The sequence below is a fragment of the Aedes aegypti genome, chromosome 1, assembly GCF_002204515.2.
Source record: "Aedes aegypti strain LVP_AGWG chromosome 1, AaegL5.0 Primary Assembly, whole genome shotgun sequence".
In the NCBI taxonomy this organism is placed as follows: Eukaryota; Metazoa; Arthropoda; class Insecta; order Diptera; family Culicidae; genus Aedes; species Aedes aegypti.
Genome location: NC_035107.1, coordinates 284,575,940 through 284,588,236, shown reverse-complemented (window position 1 = coordinate 284,588,236; position 12,297 = coordinate 284,575,940). Strand labels below are relative to the sequence as shown.

Here is a 12,297-nt window from a genome sequence, read left to right as displayed (position 1 = left end):
GATTAACGAAAAATCCCACAAAAAAAGCTTCTGGGCTTCTTTACAGCAAATCAATCACAATTTTTAATCACAAATTGTGATTAAATTTATGATCAATCATTAACGCTCTGATAAAAACCGTAGCGTTTAGACATACTTAGTCAAAACAAAGCAACATCCTGGTTAGAATGGTCACATGATCATTCAAACCAATAGTCTTAGGAGAAATTCTGAGCAGGATTCTTATAATACCACGAAAAATAATTTCATAGATTCCAGTACAAGATTTCAACATAAATCTTGGTCGAAATTTTAAATGAATCCTTGCCATCCTTAATGACCCTTGTGCATGATTCTACTTTAATCCGTGACAAGATTCTCTAAAAACCCTGATACCTGATGATCATTAACATCAGTAATTCTAGGTGAAGTTCTAACAAGATTCTGAGCCGAATTCTTAGAATATTACGAACAACAATTTCACAGATTCCAAGACATGATTTTAACATGAATCTTGGTAGAGATTCTAACAGAATCCTTGCCATCCTTACTGAACTTCGTGCATGATTCTACTCTAATCCAAGTCAAGATTCTCTCAAAATCCTGATACTTGATGATCAATGACTTCAATAATCCTAGGTGAAATTCTAACAGAATTCTGAGCAGGATTCACGAACAACAATTGCACAAATTTCAAGACAGCATTTCAACACAAATTTTAGTCGAGATTCTAACAGAATCCTTAGTAATCCTTACAATCATTCTTACTGAACTTTGTGCATGATTTCTGCTTCTATACAAGGCAAGATTCTCTCGACATCTTCTTCTTCTTCTTTCTTGCGTTACGTCCCAACTGGGACATAGCCTGCTTCTCAGATTAGTGTTCTTATGACCACTTCCACAGTTATTAACTGAGAGCTTTCTTTGCCGATTGACCATTTTTGCATGTGTATATCGTGTGGCAGGTACGAAGATACTTGTATGCCCTGGGAATCGAGAAAATTTTCTTTACGAAAAAATCCTCGACCAGTGGGATTCGAACCCACAACCCTCAGCATGGTCATGCTGAATAGCTGCGCGTTTACCGCTACGGCTATCTGGGCCCCTTCTCTCGACATCCTGGGTAGCATTATCACAGAATCCACAACATGTTTCTGTCGCAATATTGAGCAGGACACTTGGAGGTAGAAGAATTCTACCATAAAATCATCGCATAAGATTTTTTTGAAAAATACTGCTGATGTTCTTCTAAGCAACTTCTAGAATACTCTTCTGTAAATTTCTAAAGATTACTGTAAAATTTATTCAAGAGTATACTCTTAGAATTACGCCACATAGTCCAAGATCTGTTTCTTCTTCAGAAATCTGACCGATGTTTCATACAATGTGTTTCCATGAATTCTTTAAAAGACCCTTTCAGCAATATATCTAGAGATCCTTTCAAAATTTCCTTCAAATTTCCCCGAAACATCTGCAATACCTTAGCCAGGAAAAAAAACAAAACCTCCTTAAGTCAACTATTTTCAATGTATTCGAAGCCTCTGAGCAGAATCTCAATAATTTTGTAATTTATTTATTTCGTCAATCAATAGTAGACTACACATTTGCTTAATTCTATGTTGTATTATATCTTAAGGAATTAAAATATTGTCTTAGCTTTGTTCGCGACATGGTCAGATCAATTTCTGTGCAATGCTGATTATAAAGAGACATCATTCGATTCATTGGGCCGAATTTTGCATAGTTAGTTCGATGATTATTTGATGCAAACAAATTCCGATTTCTTAACTGTCTAGCGGGCGTGTAGAAATTCAAACATGATAAAAGATTGGTGGAATCAATACGCTGCGATACAATATAATTGATAAATGAAATCATGGCTATTTCGCGACGCTCATTTAAGGTTTGAATATCGATAAGCATGCATCGAGCCTCGTATGATGGCAGTGGAAACGTTGTCCAGCCTAATTTGCGTAAGGCATATAAAAGAAATTGCTTCTGTACTGATTCGATTCTATCACCATGTATTTTTATATGCGGAGACCACACAATACTACAATATTCTAGAACTGATCTTACATAAGCAATGTACAAGGTTTTAATCGTATATGGATCCCGAAAATTGTAGCTAAATAGAGAAATAGAGAAACTTAAAAGTAGATTTGAGTTGCTTATACCTTTTAATTCCGCCCTAAATGCTTATCTTTGACAGATACGCGTATTTCGACTACCACTTGCAGTCATCTTCTGTGTCAGTTACTCGTATCCATTTCAGTCAGTTGAATTACGTATGGAGTCGCTTCACCGAGTATTCAAACGATTACTTCCAACCCCATCCTTTAAACTATAGAATCACATTAACAGTAACGCATGATGTCCGGAAATTTTAAACTTTTTGGGGTTCTTTAACATTTGGTGAAGCATGTACTACGTACAAAGTTTTACAGTCATCCAGTAAATTTCTTCGGGAATTCACCTAGCAATAATTATTGTAGAAAATAAACTAGGGATAGATCCAGAAATTCCATCAGAGTTATTTCCATAAAAGTACATGAAGGAATTCTCGAAGGATATCCTAGAATAAATGCTAATAATGTGTTATGTAACTCTTAAAGATCCACGAAATACTCAATGGATTTCTTCCCAAATGGATACCATGCCAAACACTTGGCGTTACGGTCCCTACCCCCCTCAGTTTGATCTGGCTGCAAAGCTGCGCGTTTACCGCTAAGACTACACTCAGAAACACGGATAGTCACAGAATGACTAAACTTTAGTAATTTATGACTATTTTCTATCTGCCTCTCTTTCATCCTGCAGGGGATTTTATTCCTATTTGTCAATTCACCAGGGTTGAAGCATCGCTAAGCTTCAACCCAGTCGAAATGACAGTTAGTGTGAAAATTCACAACAGAATGAAAAAGAGGCAGATAGAAAAAAGTCATTAATGCATAAACTTAAGTAATTCTGTGACTATTTTTATTTCTGAGTTTATATGGGCCTCTCGAACACAAAGTTATCATACTCGAATTCCATTTCCGTTATTACCAAATTAAAAAAAATATATAATATAAGGAATTAGAATTATTCGACAGGTCAATTCATGTTTTGGATAAGTGAAACGACATTTTGTTGCTGGCGAATAATCACTTTTGACATCAATCGCGATTTTGAGACCTGTTCAAATAGGGCACCTGACGTTCTCGGATAATCTCTACCGTAATCTTTACAGTAATTTCTTCACTAGGGCTTTTGCCAGAGATTCCTCCAGGAAGAACTTTTGTTCGCCATAATACATTAGACCGGTTTCGATAGGCCTCCAGGAATATTTTAGCAATTCCTCCAGGAGTTTCTCGAGGTATTCGATAAGGGATTCGTTCAAGGATTCCTGCAAATACAAAATATTTACAGGGATTCTTTTAGAGATTTCGCAGAGAATTCCTGCAGGAATGTCTCTAGTGATTCCTTCGTGAATTCCTCCAGTAAAATTTTTGTTAGAATTCTTCCAGGAATTTCTCCCAGAAATCCTCCAAGATCTGATTCAGAAATTCTTTCAGGAAAGCTGCTGATTCTCTCCAGAGATTTTTCAAGCGATTTCTTCTGGTATTCCTTCAAAGATTCCTCTAGAAAATCATCCAAGGATTCTTGCAGAGATATCTTCAAGGTTACACTTTTCAAATTTTTGGAAGGGATAATTAGAGTATGTTAAAGTTCAATTAGTGGTTTCCATATCTTCAAGGTTTTCTTCAGGAATCTATCCAGGAGTTACACTAGGACAATTTCTTCAAGGATTACTCATGAAATTTCACTAGTGATTTCTTCAGAATTTCCTTCGAGGATTCCTCCACGGAAACATACAAAGATATCTCCAAGTAGTCCTCTCAAGCATCTTCCAGGAAATATTCCGGATATTTCTTCCGGGATTTCTCTCTGGACCGCTTCAGGGTTTTCTACCAAGAATTCTTGCAGGTGTTCTACAACTCACAAATTTATTGGGAGTTTCTTGTAGGATACCTCCCTGAGCTACCACGAGGAAAATCGCGACATGAAATGATGTCTCCAGATAAACCACCAGGGATTCCTCAGGAATTTCTCCAGGGGCTCGTTCTAGGCCTCCAAAAAATCCTTCGGGGGTTCTTCCAAGAGTTCTTTCTGAAATTTCTTAAGAGATTCTCCTATGAATTCCTGCAGGAATTCCATCAGAAATTATCCTAAGAATTACTTCTGGAATTATTTTAGGAAAATCTCTACAAAAATTCCTACAGTAAATGCTCTACATTAATTCCTTTTGGAACATCTCTTCATGGAATACTCCAGAGATTTTTCCAAAAATTATTCCAGCAATTTCTCCAGAAAAATGTCTACAAAGTTTTTTTAAGAGAATTCTCTTCAAATTCAATCAGCAAAATCTCTACAGTGATTTTTCGTAGGATACCTTGAAGGATTCTTCAGGAATTCTTCCAGAAGCTCTTCAGAGATTCCTACAGGGGCTAGTGATATCTCTATTAAAATCTCTTCAGCAATTTCTGCAGATTTCGTCAGTTTTTTCTTCAGGAATTTCACAAAGAATTGATTCAGAATAATCTCTAAATGATTTCCTCTAGAAATAGTTCCAGGGATGAGCTTGCATATTTTAATGAAATTGAAAAAATAAAGACTGCGTAGCCAAAAAGCATATTTGATGTTCCAGGATTTTTTTCAGGAATTCCTCCAGAGATTTCCTCAGAAATCCCTCGATGAGCTCCTGCAAGAATTTCTCCAGGGATTCTTCAAGGGGCTGGATTTATTTTCTTGAGTTACAAACCATTTAACCGCATCGACCAAGGGGTGCGGGTTCGATTCCTGCTTCAATCCGGAAAACTTTTCGTCAGGAACGTGTTTCGATTGTCAAATTGGGCGTTGCTAGTCTGTTGCCTTGTGTGGTGCTTCCATCAAAGAACAAATTGTCCACTGGAAGCATTTACGAGTAAGTGCCTTAAAAACAAGTTTTATTTGATAAAAAGAGGAATCCTTGGAAGACTACCTTTGAAAAACTTAAGAATAATGCATGTAGCGATTTTGATAGATGCATGCCTGAGAAAATTCCTTAATGAAAATCTTAAGGAGTGCCTATAGGAACTCATGAAGTTATTTCTTGCAGAATCCCTAGATAAATATCTCCAGGAGAATTTCTGGAGTGATTCCAAAGGAAATCTCATTAATAATTCCTAGAAAGAATCTCGAAAAGACTACCAGAGGAGTCTGGTAGTCTGGAGTAATCCTTAAAGTTTCTTATCAACTTCTGTTATTTGTAACAGCGTTTGTTACAATATGTAATAATCTTATTATGTGATTCTGTTCGGTCCCTGAAAGAAATTTTGGATGTTTATCAGGACGAGTTCCAGAAGTAAACTCTGGAAAAGTTCACTGAGGAATCCTGAAAGAAATTTTGGATGTTTATCAGGACGAGTTCCAGAAGTAATCTCTGGAAAAGTTCCCTGAGGAATCCTTGTAGTAGTTCCTGGAGAAATCCTAGTAAAGATTTTACTGGAATCACTGGAGATATTCTGGCAGATACTCTTTCCGCAACTCTTGGCGAAATCCCTGTAGAAATATTCTTGCAAATCTTGGAAAAATCCTTGGAGGAATCCCTATAGAAACTCCTAGCAAAATTTCTGGACGAATTGCTGAAGGTATTTCTGGAGCACTATGGTCTGGTAGCGAACAAAATTTCTTTCTGGGGGAATCTCAGGGAAACAGCTTGCAGGATCCCTTAAGAAATCGCTGTAAGGATTACAGTAGAGATTATGTTGGATCTTGTGGCTCCTGCACATAAGGCTGCAGCACGTGCACAGTAACTCTATCTTCAACTGCACACCTCCCTTACTCTATGGTCCCTTCAATATCGAATTATGGAGAGTTTACTATATAACCATTTTTTCGGATTTGGCCGTAACGGAAATGATATTTGAACTTTGAATAATAATTTTATGTTTGGGAAGCCCAGCGGTAAACGTGCAGCTTTTCAGCTAGACCAAACTGAGCAGCATGGGTTCGAATCCTACTGGTAGAGGATCTTTCCGGGTTGGAGATTTTCTCGACTTCCCATGTACAAAGTATCTTTGTGCAAGCCACACGATATACAAAGGCAAAGATAGTCAAATGACAAGGCTCTCCGTTAATAACCATGGAAGTGCTCTTAAGAACACTAAGCTGAAAAGCAGGCTCTGTTTCAGTAGGGATGTAACGCCAGGTGTTTGGCATGGTATCCATTTACATCTGGATGAAAAATCGTGTATTTTGAGACGTGGTATGATGCGACTATATGATGGTCTGAAAATGTCCACATTACACCCTAGCGGAACCGGTTCCGGAATACTTCGACCAAATCCGGCAAAATCTAAATGTTGGTCCTCTTGGTGCTCTTGTAAATCGGAATGAAACCATGAAATTTGAGTCGTTGTTATATACATGTGTATGAACTGCTGAATATGATATACCAGCCAGCTTCTTCTGAAACAGGTTCCAGGTTCACTTGTGCCCAGAATGGTCATACTCACACAAAATTTCCAGGGTTCCATCCTAGAGTTCCATATCTTTTATATAAAGCTAAAGGAACGAAAATCGGTTCAAAAATGGGTTTTTGAGAGCGTTTCAAGGTCATGGGTCTTTTTTGATCCTTAATGCATAATGTGTTACTTTTTTTTCTGCATTAGGAAGGATAATTTCCAGAGAAATCACTAATGATATTTTTAAATGAACCTTTGATGCATTTTCGCAAAAATCCACAGAATTGCGGAAGATGCCTTGATAAAACCGTGGTAGATGACTATGAAGGGGTGGTATTTTATGCAAAATCTGTGTATATATTTTCGAAGAGGTTACTGCATAATTTTCTGAAGGGTTTCCTTAATCTCTTTTAAGGGAATTTCTTGTAAGAATTCCTGGATTAATTCCCGAAGGAGTGCCTAGAGGAAATTTCGGAGGTATACGTGAAGGGTTTACCTGGGGTATCAGTGGAATTACCTTGGAAAAATTCCCGGAGAATTATCCTACTTGAAATCTTCCTGGCGTGATTCTCGGAAAAACATCTGGATGAATACATTAATGAATGTTTGCCCTTTACTGGCATATACCAGCTTTGCTAGTATGTCTGAAACATAGTTTTAGGAACTTGCAATCAGAAGACACAGTGTGTTTGTTTGACAAATTGAGACATGAATTTGCGAAAAAATACGCGTTCTAGTGAGACTCGAACTCACGACTCCGTGTACGCTAGACCGGCGCTTTAACCAACTAAGCTACAGAACACCTTATGATTCTGCGGAATAGAAAGCCAAACTGAATCCGAGTACTAACTATGAACACATCTCTTTTCGCAAATCCATGTCTCTTTCGGACTTAGATGCCAAACCCCCAACACGCTCACGTTTGTATCTCCCGATCGCAAGTGAGAGCGAATTGTTTATGGATACTGAGTTCTTACGCTCTACAGCCGCATACCTATAAGCCGAATACTTGCCGGCACGAAATTCAGTATGCGTTGAGCTCTCAGTGCGGTCGCACGCTCTACGACCAACTGCGCCAGGAGGACGCAACTCGGGATACATTAATGAATGTTTGCCCTTTACTGGCATATACCAGCTTTGCTAGTATGTCTGAAACATAGTTTTAGGAACTTGCAATCAGTAGACACAGTGTGTTTGTTTGACAAATTGAGACATGAATTTGCGAAAAAATACGCGTTCTAGTGAGACTCGAACTCACGACTCCGTGTACGCTAGACCACTTGCGATCGGGAGATACAAACGTGAGCGTGTTGAGGGTTTGGCATCTAAGTCCGAAAGAGACATGGATTTGCGAAAAGAGATGTGTTCATAGTTAGTACTCGGATTCAGTTTGGCTTTCTATTCCGCAGAATCATAAGGTGTTCTGTAGCTTAGTTGGTTAAAGCGCCGGTCTAGCGTACACGGAGTCGTGAGTTCGAGTCTCACTAGAACGCGTATTTTTTTTTAATTCATGTCTCAATTTGTCAAACAAACACACTGTGTCTTCTGATTGCAAGTTCCTAAAACTATCTGGATGAATTGCTGGACGAATTTGTTAAGTTGCTGGGTTAATGCGAACTTTATCTTTATCTCAAATTTCAAGCTTGCTACTGAAATAGGAAAATTTTCAGGTTCTTTCCGAGAAGGCTGTTTCTTTCCGGTATTGTTGAAATGGGTTTTCCTGTTGAATATATGATTTCCTCTCTAAACATATTTTTTTTAATTGCAGTAAACTCTCGATAACTCTATATTGAAGAGACCATCGAGCTAGGGAGGTATCGAGTTATAGAACTTAAAACCAGCGCAAATGCGATCCAAGGAACCATCGAGGTAGCCACGAAAACAATTTTTACAATGGTTCTCTAACCCGATATCGAGTAAGGAAGAGTTGACTGTATTTGATGTTTTTTTACAACTTCATAAGCAAACAAGTTTAAAAAGGTTTATTTTCTCGGTTGGCTAACGGAGAGAAGTTATCGGTTTGGGCCTCTCGATTAGAAAAAGCTTTTGAAATTTTTACGGAAACTTCTGCAAGACCATCTAAAAATAAATCCTGAAAAAATGTTCTTATCAGAATTTCTTTGAAGATATCTGAAACAGCATTTGGACGATTTTTGTGGAATTCCTGGTCAAACTCTGAGTAAAACCTCTGTATAACTTTTGTATGTCGTTAACGGAGTTATAAGAGGATTAGTAATATGAATACTACCGTTGAATTAAAAACAGTTCTCAAAATAACATTAGTGACATTGCTGTGGAATAATCTTCTCGCCATGTTAATCGTACGTGCTCTAGAGATTCCTAAAAAAAAACCTTTCTACACGACACTCCAACCAAAGGCTCTTTAGCAATTCCTTCACGAATTCCTAGGAAAATTTGTGAAAAACTCCTAGACTATTCGAAGGTGCAGAAGTTTTTTCAGAGACCCTTGCAGAAGTTTATCAGACTATACTTAAGAAGATTTATCAGAGATTACTTTAGAAAATGCTTTAGAAATGGATCTTAGATTTTATTCGTATTTTTCCCTATCATTCCTGGAGGAATTCCTTGATAAACTTCTTGAGGACTTTGGAGGTGTTCCTGAAAGTCTCAGACGAAATCTGAAGATTATTTTTCGGAAGTATCCTTAGAAAAATAGAATGGCAGTAAACCTATAGAAAGATATTTCGTTATTTTGATGAACTTGTTCCGAATAAATTCATATTAAAAAGTGTGCAAGTGAGTACTGTGTACATTAGTCCTAGAGACTCATTCAATTATCCAATCAATCATACGCCTTCATTCCTACATCCATCGAAATTGGCTCCACGTGACTCATCTCCTACAGGTAGTCGCGACGAGTCTTTTGCCGTGTCTCCGCGATAAGCGGTGTTAGTTAGCACTGTGCTGTGATTTTTCAATTAGAACCCATTATCGGTCTATTCCGTTCGGTTGCATTTGTCTTGCTTTGAAGTAGACTTATTTGCGTTGCATCTATTAAATCCGTCTCTTGATGTCATGGGCTTGTGCAACTCTTAGCTAGAATATGAAAAAATGGGTTTTTTCTTTCCCTATCCTTTACTATCCGTTTCTTTATATGCTTCATCCTACATATAAGTTTAATCAATTTTGGTTTGTAAATTTACTAATAACAGTCATATTTCTCTTCACCTTCTTTTGTGCCGTTTGTCCCATGTATTATCACGTGTTTGTGTTTGATGTGTGTGCCGTTTGTACTTACTCTACCTACTACTACTACCACCCAAAACTACACTACCGTCCTGATGTCGGATCATGCATCTCTGCACTGCCTGGGCCTGTCCGCAGAAATGACCTGCTCGGCTTGGAAGGCATGGTAAAGCTAACGAACCCGGAGGACACCCTCACCAGTCAGGGAACCACGGTGGACACTGGCGGCGCTGGAACCGGCTCCGGTACCGACCAGCCCGATCGCAGCGAACCGGAAAGCATTAGTAAAAGGTTGATTTTTGCTTGTTTTGTTCTTAGTTATATGTAGTGCCATTTTCTAATTGGAGTGTGGTCGGAATTCGCTTCTTAGACATAAGTCCGTTTTAAGAATATTAAATCTAATCTTGATCCATGTCATTTTCAAGGGCTTCCAATGCACCGCACCGAAGTTTGCCGGACATTCCGATAGTGGAACCAGTCGGCGATAATAACTCCGAATTGTATGCGACCGTTGGCGATAAGGTTCAGGATCTGCCCCAGGGAAGGAGTCGTAAGTTGATGTTTTTGAGTGTTTATAAGAGATAAGAGCTGACTGAACTCTCATATTTGTAGCAACTTCAAGTCTGAAGAAGCAAGCCAGCGTTTCACAACACAGCTCCATCAGTCAAGCGGACGACATCAGTTCACCATATGCGAGGGTTCGGTCACCTCCGCATGCTTACGATAAGCTCCGACGAACCGAGCATCCATACGCCCAGGTAGTTCAGCCGGGAACAAGTGGTTCAACGGCACAGGTCGCTGTCACCGTTGACGACGAGCTGTTAAGTCCTATCTCGCGACGAGGTCTTTCGAACACTGTTGCTGGAGGCGCCGGAGGAGACTCCAATCAAAGCTTGCTGGACGAGCGAGAGGCTTCCACAGTGGTAAGTGGCAGCCTCCGGTCTCAAATAGGCACGTTCTAATCAGATATCTTTCTAGGACATTCCCGCGGCATCGGCTATAGCTGGGCGAGTATCTGCAAGCCAAGACTTGCCGTATATGACTCCTCCGATTGTTCAACCGCCGCAGCAACACTTCAGCGGTGACTCACAGGATTCCTCAAGTGAGAAATATCTTATCACTCCAACTGAAGCTTCTAAAATAATGAACTCCGTCTTTTCAGAGGGTTATACCAGTATTAGCGTCCGAGAGCCGCTGGCGAATCTCTTACCTCAATCTCAAAATCAAACCACCGCCCAGAGGCGCCAGATATTGGGTGACTCCCACTACGCCACAGTTTCGGACGATTCCGGTACGTTTCCTATGCTTCTTCCCAAGATTACCCAAGATTCATCTCCGCACTACTTCTTACAGACGAAATGTACGCAGCAATTGACGACCCCAACAACCAGGGCGATCTCTACACCAGCGGTTCGGAGACCTACGCTCAGATCCAGCCGCCCAACATGGTGACCGTTTCGGTGGAGATCAATACGGGAGCGTCTAGTCGGCCCTCGGCCGGCATGCCCCAGGAAGACTCGCTGGACGCGTTCCAGCCACTTCCGCCAAACTCCTTAGCAAGTGCAATATCCACCGCCCACCACAACCGTCTCAGTAGCAATAGTGGAACGATGGACGAATCCTCCGGCCAGCCTCCTCCGCCGCCGATCGACAGTCTCCGTGCCCACCAGGCACACCCTTCCTACGCACACTCGCGGCAAGCCAGCAGTTCCAGCTGCACCAGCTCCGTGGGCAACCTGGGCTCACCGAAGCCGGAGAAACGCCAGGCCAACTCGCCCCTCCCGCCGACACCAAAGAACCTCAAGCACCAGTCGACCAACAGCTTCTTCAGCAACTCGAACCTCACCTCGATCAGCTCGAACACGTCCACGCTGACGGGGCAGTCCGGGCGGAACTCGGTCGCGTCGGTGATCGAGTACAAAACCTCGCGGGAGAACGTTTCCGGCGTCAAGGACGACGGCACGCAGCAACCTAACGGGTCGGCCATCAAGCCGAAGAAGAGCCCCTCGAAGGACCTGGAGGGAATGTACGCCAAGGTGAGTTGAGATGGGGGTAATTTTTGATAACAAGTGTTTTAATTTCACGATTTGGGTTTATCACTCTTATTCGAGAAGTCTAGAAATGGACCCAAAGAATTTTCCTGAAAACCATTGAGAGTTTATTTCAATTGTCTTCAGTTCGTTGATATTAAATGATTGAATGAGATGAATGCGAAGACCGTCACTCAAATGGATGTTGTGTCGATCCTGATTCCGTCGTCTGCAACTATATAGCTGTCAAAGCACTAAAGATTTTCAACATACTTCATTACGTTCCTGGATACCATGTGGTTGGAGGAGTCTTCCGTGTTGATATTCTAAGATTTGTTGACTTTTATTGAGCCCTGCACAGAGCTTACTTTGAATATTGATAATAAGGTTTTACTATTGAAGCTGTTCAAATGCTTCACAGTGATATCTGCATCTCCCCTTCAAATATCCAGATAAGATCTATCGAGGTATCGAAGTGCTTGACTCTGTACATGAAATCCTCTTACTGCAGTTCCATGAGGTTACCAGCTCGATCAGTGGCCCAGATTTAACAAAATAGTTTATGCGACTCTTGCTTTCAACAAATCTGCTGA

At 40.3% G+C, this 12,297-nt stretch overlaps 1 protein-coding gene across 9 annotated transcripts in view; it reads left to right on the top strand.

Annotated features, from left to right (window-relative positions):
• LOC5576202 overlaps positions 1-12,297 on the top strand; it is a 50,822-nt gene that overhangs the window by 26,289 nt on the left and 12,236 nt on the right. For 8 of the 9 annotated variants that reach the window (XM_021838019.1, XM_021838018.1, XM_021838016.1 and 5 more), the window contains 6 exons: positions 9,813-9,965; positions 10,100-10,224; positions 10,287-10,597; positions 10,653-10,776; positions 10,837-10,965; positions 11,028-11,710. In XM_021838019.1, the coding sequence (XP_021693711.1) occupies positions 9,813-9,965; positions 10,100-10,224; positions 10,287-10,597; positions 10,653-10,776; positions 10,837-10,965; positions 11,028-11,710 (1,525 nt within the window). The remainder of the gene's footprint in view (positions 1-9,812; positions 9,966-10,099; positions 10,225-10,286; positions 10,598-10,652; positions 10,777-10,836; positions 10,966-11,027; positions 11,711-12,297) is intronic. The other variant, XM_021838025.1, reaches the window with a different exon arrangement.